At 38.0% G+C, this 13,802-nt stretch overlaps 1 protein-coding gene across 1 annotated transcript in view; it reads left to right on the plus strand.

The window, feature by feature from the left end:
• The first annotated feature begins 264 nt into the window (after positions 1-264).
• The window catches only part of KLHL1 (kelch like family member 1), a 221,030-nt gene continuing 207,492 nt past the window's right edge, over positions 265-13,802 (plus strand). The window contains exon 1 of the mRNA XM_048934404.1: positions 265-757. Within this exon, the coding sequence (XP_048790361.1) occupies positions 267-757 (491 nt within the window). The 5' untranslated portion in view covers positions 265-266. The remainder of the gene's footprint in view (positions 758-13,802) is intronic.

Below are 13,802 nucleotides of genomic sequence, written 5' to 3' on the forward strand. Positions count from 1 at the left end.
TCACCGTGCAATTCTCGTCAGCTCTGGGCATCTCTTCCTCTCCCTTCCCTGTGCTGGGTGTCTCTACCTCCTCTCGGCTCTGTGCATCGCTCCATCCATCCATCCTCCCTCTCTCTCCGCACTGGTGTGTGCGCGCATCTCGCTCCAGCCGCCGGCTGCCAGCCCTCGCCCTGCAGCGCTGCCCGGAGCAGCCGCCGCCGCCGCCCGGCCCTGCCCGGCCGCCGTGAGTCCCGCCTCAGCCCGCGTCCTCCGCCCGCCTCGGCACCATGTCCGGCTCCGGCAGGAAAGACTTCGACGTGAAACATATCCTTCGCCTCCGCTGGAAACTGTTCAGCCACCCCTCGCCGGCGGGCGGCCCGGCGGGGGGGGGCTGCTTGCCGCCCGACAGCAGCTTCGAGCACTGGGGGCCCAGCCAGAGCCGCCTGCTGAAGAGCCAGGAGAGAGGAAACGGCGCCTTCTGGAAGAAATCCGCCTCCTCCGCCTCCTCGGCGGCCACCACCGCCAGTCCGCCCAACGGGACGCTGCTGCCCGCCGGCGGCCGGCCCCGCGGGGGGCACGGCCCGGGGCCTCCGCCGCCCCGCACCGTCTTCTACGTGGAGTCCCTGGAGGAAGAAGAGGAGGAGGCGGAGGCGGCGCCCGGCAGGATGGAGGTCGCCCGGGAACCCGAGAAGCCCCTGGCGCCGCCGGAGCAGAAGGAAGCGCCGAGGGGCTGCGCGGACGGCGGGTGTCCTGCAACAGGTGACGGAGGAGGGCACAGGTAGGAAAACCCGTTGGCTCGCCCTGCACGGGCCGGGAGGATCGGGAGGCCGTGCCCCTGCCGCGCGGCTGGGAGGAGCTACGGGAGCGGGGCTCGGGGAGGAAAGTTTGCTGGGAGCTGGGGTACGGGGCTCATCCGTTTCAGACGCCACTGTTTGTGGGAGAGGAGAGGGAGGGCGGCCCCGGCTTCCCGGGGGAATGTGGCCTGCTGCGCCGCCAGCTGTGGCCACCCAACTTTAGGAGAAGTTAACCGAAATGCGAGGGTGAGGCGGTGATGTTCTGCGCGCTGAGGTGTCAGGTGACCGCTGAAAAAGCGACGTCTCCTCTCTGGGAACTCTGCCTCTAAATGGTGTTAGAGAAAAGAATTTAAGAGTCATGAACTGAGTGATACCTAAAAAAACCCATACGAACCGGCAAGTCACAGGCAGGTTCTGATAGCTTCACATGGAATGTCTTTGAATGTTGAACCTTTTCTTTTCTTCTCAGTCCCACTCCCAACACAAACAGACATTAAAGTTATTAGGAGAGGGAAATGTAGCTCTGACAGAGCTTCCAGAAGTACTGTCTTATGAGGATGAGAAACTCTTTGTTGATTTAATTCTGACTGCCCAAACTCCCAATGGTTAAAGTAAATTTATTTCTAGCTCCCTTGTCATTTACTACTTCTTCTGTGGAAAGTAAACATACAGGTCTGTTTCTAAATAGAAAAGAGACATCTAGCATTCTTGTGGCATAACTTAACATCTTACTGAAAGTAAAATATATCAAATACTTAGTTTAGATAAAGAGATAACTGCATTTTTTAGATTAACATAGCTGCACATATACATCAAATTCTAGCTTTTTTCTCATAGTACAAATTACAGAAGTGGAGAATGCATTCTAAAGCATACATTCTCTGCTTTAAGCTCTTAATTGTGTTAGCAGTGGAGTTCTTTTCATAGTAAATGAATGTCGAATAGCTGTTGAATGTTGAATGGCAGTATATGATATTAGGTAAAAGATCAGAGATGCTATGATTTCTATAAACATAGGAAGTTATTCTAAATAAGAAACATAGAATCATAGAATGGCTTACATTGAAAGGGAACTCAAAGATCATTAGAGGATAGGATTTGATAGAAAATATTAAGATAATGGAGGTAAGACAAAAGGTTTACTCTCCAGAGTTTCTGAACACAATAGTTTAAAAGCTGCTGCAAATACAATACTGTTGTATAGATGGTATATTTTGTGCACTGCTGAGCATCTTCACAGATCTTACACACTGGCTGATGCTTACAGGGTTTTGATGGCACCACTTAATTTATATGAACTTCCTCATAGAATTGTCAAGGTTGGAAAAGACCCCAAGATCATCCAGTACAACTATCCACCTAGCACCAATAAATCATCACATCACATAAATACTCTGTGATACATATCTAATTTACTCCTTTTGGGATTTTATAGCCTATTTCTTTCATGTTTTTCATTTATTGATAGTGAAACAACATCTAGTAATCAGTAGATACTAGGCTTGTTGAAATCATATGCTAAAGTTTGCCAAAATTCAAAATAATGTAGATATCATTGTATTATTAATGAAAATGCCCCTTTGAAATATGAAAATGTTTAAGATATTTTACAGTCTGAGACTTCATTTTTGTTTTTCTGTCCAAGACCTTTTGGTTTATCCATATCAATTTTGAATGTTCTGAAAAGAGATGATCAAATACTGCAAAAATGTTGGTGGTGTTATTGACTACCCAGTGCCTGATTCCATGGTCCAAAAATCTTCCTATGCCTCAACATCTGCTCTTTTTCTTGTAGAAATTATCTCTTTGTAAATGATGCAAACTTTTATACTTCATTATGGAGATACATAGTTGTGCACATATAACTGCACTTCAGTCCTGAATGATAGATGCTACCAGATATGTAAACAGCCATACATTCTTAACTCTCAGCAAGCCTTAAGGCTAATATTTTCTTGGTACAGTGAGTATAAAATTGCTAGCTCATGGCTCCCTTTGGTATTTTGTCCTGAACACAGAATCACAGAACGATATAATTGCAGAGCCACAGAATCATAGAATGACTTGGATTGGAAGGGACATTAAGGATTATCCAGTCCTACCCCACTGCTGTGGGGTAGATCAGGCCACCCAGAGCTTCATCCATCCAAGATTTGAATCCCTCTAGAGATGGGACATCCACAGCTTCTCTGAACTTGTTCCAGTGCCTTATCACCATCTGAGAAAACAACTTCCTCCCAATATCTTAATCTTGCCTTTTAGTTTCAAACCCTGGTCATATCGCTACATATTTTACAGCTATTTTAAAACATTAGAACTGTTGGGAAACATTTTTGTTTTGTGAAATCAATGAGAATTCATCATGAAACATAGCCACAATATTTCAAATGTAGAGAACAGGAGATGTCCAGGAGTGTAGCGTTGGTAGTATGTTATGTGAGAAGCAAGTCAACAAGGAAGTTTTGGTTTTATGCTCCGTATTAATATATTTGTTACTACTTTTTTTTTTTTTCTTCCCATTTTTTTTCCTTGGAACTTGTATCCCCAAACCTTTCTTTCTAGTTGTTTCCTTCCGCTCAATACCCAAATTCTGTTCTGGAATTCTTTTTCCTGATAATAATATATGTATTTACAGAACTTCTCTGTTGGGGCTATTTATGGATTTGTAGTTACAGTATTTTCACATATCTAAGTTAAATACCTTAATTTTAATATTCTGGAGTATATTATGGAATTTATGTCATAGGATAGAGAGGTTGAGTTCTGTTTTATTAATTTGCTTTGGTACATTTCTAAGAACATCCTGTTGGGTTAATTGTACAGATATTTTTTGTGTGTAAGTAGGGTTACATGGATAGTTCCACTGGCCTTAGGAAGACCTTACATCATTATTCATGATATAAAATACTGAAATAAGCACTCTACATTCCATATTGTTTTGTAAAAATAAAATAAAATAAAATATTTTACAGTGAGTTTAGTGTTAAGACACTGTTTGTTTGAAATCTCTCAAAAGCCTACATATCAAATTGTTTTACAGCTTGCATGTCAAATTTCAAAATGACTGCGTAAGATATCACAGATTCTATTTTGATCTTAATTATATAAGAAAAAGCTGTCAGAAAAATAATCTATACAGTGGATTTGCAATTAAGATTTAAAATCAACTCAAAAAATCTTGAAAAATACCAGTTTTAAGATTTGTCCTGTGTGTTATAATGGAGTTTTTGCATAATCATGTTTGCTTTTTCTACATGACCTATCAACCAACTCACAAGACGAATAGCACTCACTTAATAAGCCATGTTTTATTCTTTCCTTGCTCATTGAATTATAGAATGCTTTACTTGTTTTAAACTATCCAAACCTTTACTTTGATGACATAATTACTCAGGAGCTTTCAGTACTGTTCCATTTATGGGACTTCCTAATTTTGAAGTCTTTGGCTTTGCTTATCTCAATTTCCACCCCTCCCCCCCCAGTAGATTTGTTTGTTGGTTTGGCTTTAGGAAAGGATGGAAATGGAAGAGAAATTATGTGTTGTTAATTTGTCTTCCCTGGGATGCAGGACTGAAACTTCAGGATTCAGTGTCACTTGAATGGGTAGAATAACTAATGAGAAAAGGAGGTTCACAGCTGTGTGGATAATTATAAGGATGATTATGTGTGGTCTGTGCAAAAGATCTGGAGATATGGCAGCTGAAGTGAAAGCAGTCTGTAGAACCTTCTGCTTTGTTTGAGATTCACATGGCGAGCACACACACACTTTTCTTCTTGTTCCCAAACTTAGTTCCATTAATTCCATCCTTTCTAAACTCCTTTTGTCTTAGTGTTTATTCTTCTGGATCTTATCCTAGCCATGCTCTCCTTTGCAGTCTCAGTCTTTTGTGATTATATGATTTAAATCCTGGGCTTTTCACACAGAGAGTCTCACTTGATTTTCCTCACTTTTTATGATTTCCTCTGCTATAGGACTGTCCGTTCTTTGTTGTATTTTGTCCCAGATGCTTACACAAGTCAAGTCCAGCTGTCCTGTAATTGCTTAAAAACTGTTCATACCTCTCATCTTCTTGCACTTTTTCCTACTCTGTATTTCAGTATCCTTCAGAGCTTCCTCCACCTCAATTCTAATGGAATTTTTACACAGAATTTCCATTCCTGTGTTCCTTCTCTCGTGTCCACTTTTGCCCTGTTCTTCTGATTTCTTTCCTGAATTGCTGCCAAGTTGATGGTACCATTTGCTATATCTAATGGTCAGTAAGACCCCTAAGTGTCAGTAATTCGATGACGCAGTTTTATCTTATCTCTTTCTTAGATACCCATTTTAGAATAAGATAAATTTTCATCCAGACATGCCTATTTTCCTTCACTGAGTGTAACAGTAGTCTAGAGTGACTAATTTATATTAAATGTTTGATTTAATGTTTAATATTCAGTTAAATTTGGAAGAAAAAAAAAAAAGATAATCTGAAGTCTATGTTGCAAATTCAAATTATTCTAAATTAATGATATCTTGGTAGATTTTTATAGTGTGAGTAAAGAGCATATAACTCATCCTAATGCATGCAAAGGTGCTGTTATAAAACATGGGGACAGTAAACACACAAGAAACCAACACTTAAAAGCTTTTCTTGTTATTATCCATGTAATTTAAATATTGGATGAAATGATATTTTCAACAGAGTGGTAGAATGTTCCAAGTTTGAAGGAACCCACAAGTATCACTGACTCTAGCTAATGGCTCCATGCAGGACTACCCAAAAATTAAACCATGTGTCTGAGTGCATTGTCAAAATGCTTCTCGAATGCTGTAAGTCTTTGGTGCCATGACCATTTCCTGGGCAGCCTGTTCCAATGCTCAACCACTATCTCACTGAAGAATTTTTTCCAAATACCTAACATGAACCTCCCCTGACACAGCTCCACACAGTTTGCATGGCACATACCTCTGATCTCAGAGAGCAGATATAAGAACCTCCACTTCTTTGAGGAAGCTGTAGGCCATCATGAGATCTGTGTCTCCTCTTCTCTGGATTGAACAAACCAAAGGACCTCAGGTACTCCTCAGACATAGGTAAGAAGTGTAAATACTATTTGCTCTTTCTGTAGTATATAAGAAAGTAGGTATGGAGAAGAGTAGCATTTTAGAATTCTGAAGTATTCGGAAACTGTGGTGGCTGATAAAAACAGTGTTTTCATTTCTAAAAGCATGACATACATGTGTGCATGTAGACATCTAAATTTGTATTATTTACATTGTTTTTAAGTCACAATATGTAATAATGTAAAAAGTGGATATGTATACATGTATACATATATATGTGCATATATACATACTTTTTACATTCCTATATAGATATTAATAAATCGGTTATAGGGTTAGTTTTTTTTAGTGCTATTTTTGTGAGCAGTAAAATTCACTTAAATAGCATAAATGGAAAAAATTAGAAAATATCATTGGTATATGTGTTAACTTCATAAAGATGGTGCTGCTGCATATAGGTTAACATACTTTTCGCACCTGATCTTTGCTTTCTAAAACCTAGTTTTTATTCCTTTGACATATTTTATTATATATTGTTGCAAACTGCTTAAGAGATTGCTCTTCTCTTTTATACCTCAAATTTGCATTTCCTAGGTGAAAACTTTTTTTCTAAAAATTTTACTATAATCTTTTCACAGAATTTCCTAGTAGATGAATTTCTCCACTCTCGGTTACATATTGGCTGTCTTGTATGCTTTTTTTTTTTTTTTTTAGCAATTAGGATCCACAGTTCATTCTTTCACTTATGTAGGCATCTCATCTTTGCACTTTTTTTGCTACTTCACGTGGAATTTTATGTATTCACTTGTCCCAACTGGATTGATATGTGGGCTTTAAAGTAGAAGGTAAGTAGATTCTGGTCCTCTCATATTCAGGCTCTTAAAGAAATCAGAGAACATCTAGCCTAGCCTAGTGTCTCTACAAAGGTGCTTTTACTTGTATCAGGTACATCAGTTTGTGCTTTAAATATGTATTCTACACGAAACAGAATTTCTGGAGTTGTTGAGTAAAACAGAAAACAAAGCATGAACATGGGTATATCAGAAAATTCAAAATACACTTGGGGAAAGAATTCAGACTTAGTACAATGTTGTATGTATTGGAATACAGTTTGGAATTATTTGCTATCTAGTTTACTACATTAGAATGAACACTAGAAATGAAACATTTACCATTAGATCTCCTTGGAAATAAAGCATTTTCTCCTTCATTCTTTGGCACTGTTTCAATGCTTGCTATTATCTGAGTTTGAAAGACAGATTTGTCTATTTTCCAAAAGTCCCTTTCAAAATTATTTCCTGAATCTAAAATAATAATCTTTATCACTTTGAATTGATTGTCAATTATGACACTTTCTTATTGCCCATTAGTGACTGGCTTTACTATGTGCAATGCATCATTCGTCATTCTTTTTTTTTCCTCACTGCATCAGTCAGGCTTTCTGCTTTACTGTGTATAATCAACACTGGAATGATCTACCTTCGGTAATGCTTGGATTTGTCATTTATTTTTATCCTCCTTCCCACTCTAACCACATGGGAAAAACATTGCTATTACCCTATGTTTTTACCCCTTTTTTACTGCTACTGTAGTGGAGCTTCGTGCAGTGTTCAGAAAGGAGGCCAAAACACAAATAGAGGATGACATTCTTTCCAGACAGGTATAACCGAACACTTAAACCATCTTATCTGAATAAAGTCCTAGGCTGAATCCGTCTTTGGATTCTAGTTGATACTACTCAGCTTTGTAAACAGGGTATAGAAGTATGTAGGGAGAAGAAATGTGAATGCATACATTAAATATATTTTTGTTGTGTTTGTTTTTGTTGAAGCTGTTTCATAGAATATCTTAGAGTTTAGTGATGAAGAAGTTCTTTTAGAGCATAGAAGTTCTCTCTTGGAGGATAGCCAATGTCACTCTGGTCTTCAAAAAGGGCAAGAAGGAAGATCCAGGCAATTATAGGCCAGTCAGCCTCACCTCTGTCCGTGGAAAGGTGATGGAACAGCTTGTGCTGGATGTCATCTCCAGACAACTGGAAGAAAAGGAGGTTATCAAGAGTAGTCAGCATGGGTTCACCAGGGGGATGTCATGCTTGACCAATCTGGTAGCCTTCTATGATGTTGTCTCTGTCTGGGTGGATGGGGGGAGAGCAGTGGATGTAGTCTACCTTGATTTCAGCAAGGCATTTGATACTGTCCCCCATGACATCCTTATAACAAAGCTGAGGAAGTGTGGGATAGATGAGTGGACAGTGAGGTGGGTTGAAAACTGGCTGACTGGCAGAGCGTAGAGGGTCGTCGTTGGTGGTGCAGAGTCCGGTTGGAGGCCTGTAACTAGCGGTGTTCCTCAGGGGTCGGTGCTGGGCCTGGTCTTGTTCAACATCTTCATCAATGACCTTGATGAGGGGATAATGGCCACCCTCAGCAAGTTTGCTGATGATACAAAGTTGGGAGGATTGGCTGACACACCTGAAGGCCGTGCTGCCATTCAGCAAGACCTGGACAGGCTGGAGAGCTGGGCAGTAAGAAACCGGATGAGGTTCAACAAAAGCAAGTGTAGAGTCTTGCATCTGGGGAGGAATAATTGCATGCACCGGTACAGGTTGGGGGATGACCTGCTGGAGAGGAGCTCTGCAGAGAGGGACCTGGGTGTCCTGGTGGATGACAGGTTGGCCATGAGCCAGCAATGTGCCCTTGTGGCCAAGAGGGCCAATGGCATCCTGGGGTGCATTAAAAAGAGCGTGGCCAGCAGGTCGAGGGAGGTGATCCTCTCCCTCTACTCTGCCCTGGTAAGGCCTCATCTGGAGTACTGTGTCCAGTTCTGGGCTCCCCAGTACAAAAAAAGACAGGGATCTCTGTCCAGCAGAGGGCCACAAAAATAGTGAAGGGCCTGGAGCATGAAGAAAGGCTGAGTGAACTGGGTCTGTTCAGCCTTGAGGAAAGAAGGCTGAGAGGGGACCTGATCCAGGTCTATAAATATCTAAGGTGTGGGGGGCAGAATGGCGAGGCCAGACTCTTTTCAGTGGTGAGTGGAGACAGGACAAGGGGAAACGGCCAGAAACTGCAGCATAGGAAGTTCCGCACAAATGTGCGCAAGAACTTCTTTACAGTGAGTGTGATGGAGCACTGGAACAGGCTGCCCAGGGAGGTTGTGGAGTCTCCTTTTCTGGAGATGTTCAAGACCTTCCTGGACGCCTACCTGTGCGACCTGCTGTAGGGAACCTGCTTTGGCAGGGGGGTTGGACTCGATGATCTCTGGAGGTCCCTTCCAACCCCTACAATTCTGTGATTCTGTGATTAAGCTTCTTGGACAAATGTCGTAAGTGTGGAGAAGATATGCAAAAAGTTCATCTGAATATACAAGAATAACTTCAGATTTGCAGCTTTCTGTTCGTAAGCTTCCTATTGAAATATAAGTTAATTTAATCTTGTAGACAGGTTAGGTGTGTCACTATTCTGTGTCTTCAGAATGATCGGGTTCACCACTTTTTCGCAAATTCCTTATTTCTCTGCTTTTAAACTGGAAATAGGAGTGATTTTAGTATACATCCATTCATTATTCATCACCACATATACTTTGGCTTCTGTGCATGCAACTGAATTATGATTATTTGTGAATGATCAAAAGGTTCCTTTTACAAAAAGATTTATTACATAACTTAATAGTACTGTGCATCAAGTATATCTTCCATACCTGCTCTAGTTACTTATTTGAATTTTTTTTTAATAATTACTAGTCCATTTTTTTTCTTAATCTTTGCTATTAATTAACTTCCAGTGATAGCCTGCTTTTTTTTTTAGCAATTATCTGAACAGCAGAACAAAAATATGTCAAAAGAAATAAATAATAAAAGATTAGCAATAGCATGCACACCTACAAAAAAGGATTTATAACAAGAGAGAAGGAAAGAAAATGGAATGAACCATCTAATATTTTGATAGAAATACATTTTGGATTTTTTTGTGTTCTAATGACAGATGTAAATGTAGGATGCAAAACTGCTTTTCAGAAGATGCTTTAACTGATGAGGTTTCAATAAACATTTGTTAATCAGCATATTTGTTTATTATTAAGCCTCTCAATTTGAGTTTTGCATATCTTAACTCTTGTTATTTTATCTTAGATTAATGGGTTTTGTTGAAAAATATATTATTTGGGATGATTGAGACATGGATGAAAGTGAATGCTTCATTTGGGGTGGAAATGGAATTTATCAAAACCCTTATAAAAGGGAAGGAAGTGAAACATCTTTTTCACTTGCAGAAATAGAAACAATAGTTGCTTTTATGTCAGAATCGTAGGATATATCAGTTGGAATTTTTCAGATTTTTCTTCTGGGCCAAGTACTTCAATTGTAGTCACTAATGATTAAATAATGAAATATAGCGTATACTTTAAGATATACTTCTCAAAAATGAAAAAAAAAAATCTTGGAAGTATTGTCAGTATGTTACTGTGCAGAACTAGAATCTAAAATAACCCTGAAAAAGAGAGACAGTCTCTTAAAAGTGAATATAGAGCAATTCAACTTAGTATTCTGCCAGAAGAATAATCAGGAAAAATACCCAATGGGATCAACTGACCATGCAGCAGTTCTGCAAAAGATTGGCAGTTAGTAAAGAACAAGTAAAATATGAGTAAAGAATACCATGCTGCAGCTTAAAAAATAATCAAAGGAATATACAGACAGATGCATAGCCTGTGAAACAAGCTGATTTGGTAGAGTTTCAGCCCCACTATTGTCAAGGATAGTCTTTGGAAAAATTCCAGATAAAAATCCTAGAATTCTAGGAAACATGGCATACAAAAAAATTGCTATAGGAAGCATATTTTCCCTTCTCATTTGATCTACTATTGATCTATTCGTCCTGTGAAGGGAGTATTGGAGAAGACTTAAAGGGCTTAAATTACAATCAGACATTCAGCAGGCAACAGAATGTATAGATAGTGAAGCACGGGAACAGATTTCCTGGGAGCCCTGTGGACTGGTGAATGTAAGTGATTAGAAGAAAAGCTAAACAAACATCAGCCAAACATGATGTGTCTAGGAATGATAGCCCTTTTTCTTTAAAGCCGGAAGTGTATCAAGTAATCTTTCATGAAAAATTAGCCGGTATCTTTCTATGAAAAAGTTTCTTCCAAATGCTGATAGTTTTTAAAAATCCAAACATTTTGTATGGAGAGTAAAAGTTGATCATCTTTTTATGAGCAAGACTCTGAATTCTCTTACACTAAGAGAATACAGAAACAGCAACTTGGAGAACTGAACATCTCTTCTAATCAAGGAGACTGCTGTCTGAAGTGTCCTATTTTGTTTGTAGTGGTGATTGGGAATTGTGTCAGAAAAAAAGGAAGAGACAGGGAAGGGAGGAATTTGTGTTGCCTTCTCAAAGTCTTCCTCCTGAAAGAGGGAATCATCAGAGGATTTCCTTCCAAATCTCAGTGATTAGGAACTGATACAGATGCTTCTCAAATCTTTTCTCTGCCATTGCATTTAATTTCCTTATGCATTAAGAGGAACATTTTTAAAATATTAATGGAAAAGTTTAAGCTGCAGAAAAACTGAAAAATAACAAGATTATTTAATCACAAGTGTGAATTTGGGGAAGAATTGATTTTTACTTTTTATTTTAATTATTATTATTCACAAAGTAATTTTATATTACAACTGAAGATGGCTAGAAATATGTGAAGTCAAATATCTTCACTATTCAGAGTCTTTTTCCTCACCTGTTCTAGTATATTAAATAGAGCCTCTTATGATTACTGTGCTGTAGGAAAAGCTCAAATATACTTCAGGGTTTTTATTTTGGTTTGTTTTGGTTTTCATGTTAGCATATGAAAACATCAGTTGAAAACAAACAAAAAAAAACAAACCAACAGATGGTTTGTGCATTCTGTTACAAGCAGATGATAAGCACTTTGACTAGTATTGTGTAGATAATATTGTTTGCTAAAAGTTTTGAAGAAAAGTATGAAAGCGGCTTAAATGAAGCAGAAAAATATTTATGTCTGTTTTTACATATGAAAAGGTGAAGAATCTACATATTTCAACATATGCACTTTTTTATGTTTCTGTCTGTGTAAATATAGATAGGATGAAAAACAAGGAACTACTAATTTTAAAGCCACAACATTGTTCTGTTCTACAGATTTCTAAATCTTTTTGGATGCAATTATTTAGCAGAATGGAATCTTTCAGTTCATTACATTATATATATATATATATATATATATATATATATATATATGTATATATTTCTTTTGGCAATGCCTCTCCCCTTTTGACCATCTTGAATATCAAATAGCTTTTAACTGATGCTTTATTAAATGATTTGTATTTCTTTTTATTTTTGATGTTTGGTCATTACTTCATTTTTTTCATGAAAAAATGCAAATAATATTATTGCCCTTTTCCTTTTTCATAAAAATAGATTGGAGGAGATTGGTGCTTAGAGAAAGTACATTTTTCTTTTGGAGCCTGAAAAACATCAACGTATCATATCTCTGAAACAATGACTTCAGAAATATTCTTTATAGCTATTATTGATAGCTTCTTGTAATTGTATTCATGACAACTGTAAAACTAAAGTAGTTTTCTACAAGTCCTGTATTTACACGTACTTGATATACTATTGACAACAGCCTAGGATCTAATCTGCTTTACAACTTTACCATATTTCTTGTCCTTCCTACAAATATCCTTAATTATTCTTAAATTAAAGCTTATAGATTACTATCAACATAATATTTCAAGCTTATTACCCCTTATTGCTACAGAATACTCAGTAAGATGTAGTGTCAAAGGGGAATGAGATGTATTATCTTGTATCAGAAAATACCATTTTAGTTAAAAGCTTAACAGGGCCAAAAGAGCTGTATTGTTCTTCTGATAAGACTTGAGTTTCAAACTATCTATTGGCCCTGCTGTATTGACCTTTTAAAATGACATTTCTTCTTAAATCTTTACATTTCATTACAAATTAATTTAACTAAACATTGTAAGAAAAGTTTCTGGGAATAGAACAATCTGTAGGTATTATAGATACTATTATTATAACCAGAGCATTTTCAGTAGATGAGATTCATGCTAGAGAAACTACTAAATTGTTAGTTATCCTGTTTCGATCTACAAGGATTTTTCATAGTAGTATTATTGCCTGTTGGATTATCAGAACCAAAACAATTTGTCAACCGTGCCAAATTTTCTTGGATAGAACTGCAGGCAGTTAATGTCTGTGCAGCTATTTTAGGCTTGTTTTTACAATGATGTATTCATTTGTTAATAGAATTTTGACAGTCCAGTGGTGATCTAGCTAATGGACTTATCAATTTATTGACCTAACAATTGTATACAGTTCATCTGGGTAAAGAGAACATGGGATATTATGCTCAGAAGTAGTTTTCTACCTGTACGATGAAATTATGTGCATTAGTTGAATAAGGAAAAGTAGAAATTTGTTAAGGAACAGTCCAAATAGAGCTTCAAATGGTTTTGCAAATAACAGAGGATCCAAGTAGTAAAAGAGGGTTCAAGTATTTGGATGAACTTAATTCAGTTTTATTCAAGTAGTACTATTGTTAACCTCCTTTAGATGCACTACAGAATTAAAGTTCATGAGATAGCTTTGTGAAGGAAAAAAAAAAAAAAAAAAAGGAGCATAATACTTTAATCACAGAACACTTATTCATTTGTTCATATTTCAGTACCATGTCAGTAAAAATTTGTTTTGTACCTCCTGCAACCCAACCTTCACTGAATATCACATTACTGAGATAAGTACACAAATTAATTGTGTTCCTGCAAGTTTTAGAAAACACTTCATTTGCACATGGCAGCTGGCGTGCCGCCACCAAAGTTCTTTTGGAAAGGTTGGTGTGTGTCTGTGAACAGATAACAGAAAATCTTGTTATGCTTCAACTAAGAGAACAAAAATGTATTAGGAATCAAGCTGTATTAGTTCTGATGAAGAGTACAAGTTTTA

Source organism: Lagopus muta, chromosome 1 (assembly GCF_023343835.1).
Source record: "Lagopus muta isolate bLagMut1 chromosome 1, bLagMut1 primary, whole genome shotgun sequence".
NCBI lineage: Eukaryota > Metazoa > Chordata > Aves > Galliformes > Phasianidae > Lagopus > Lagopus muta.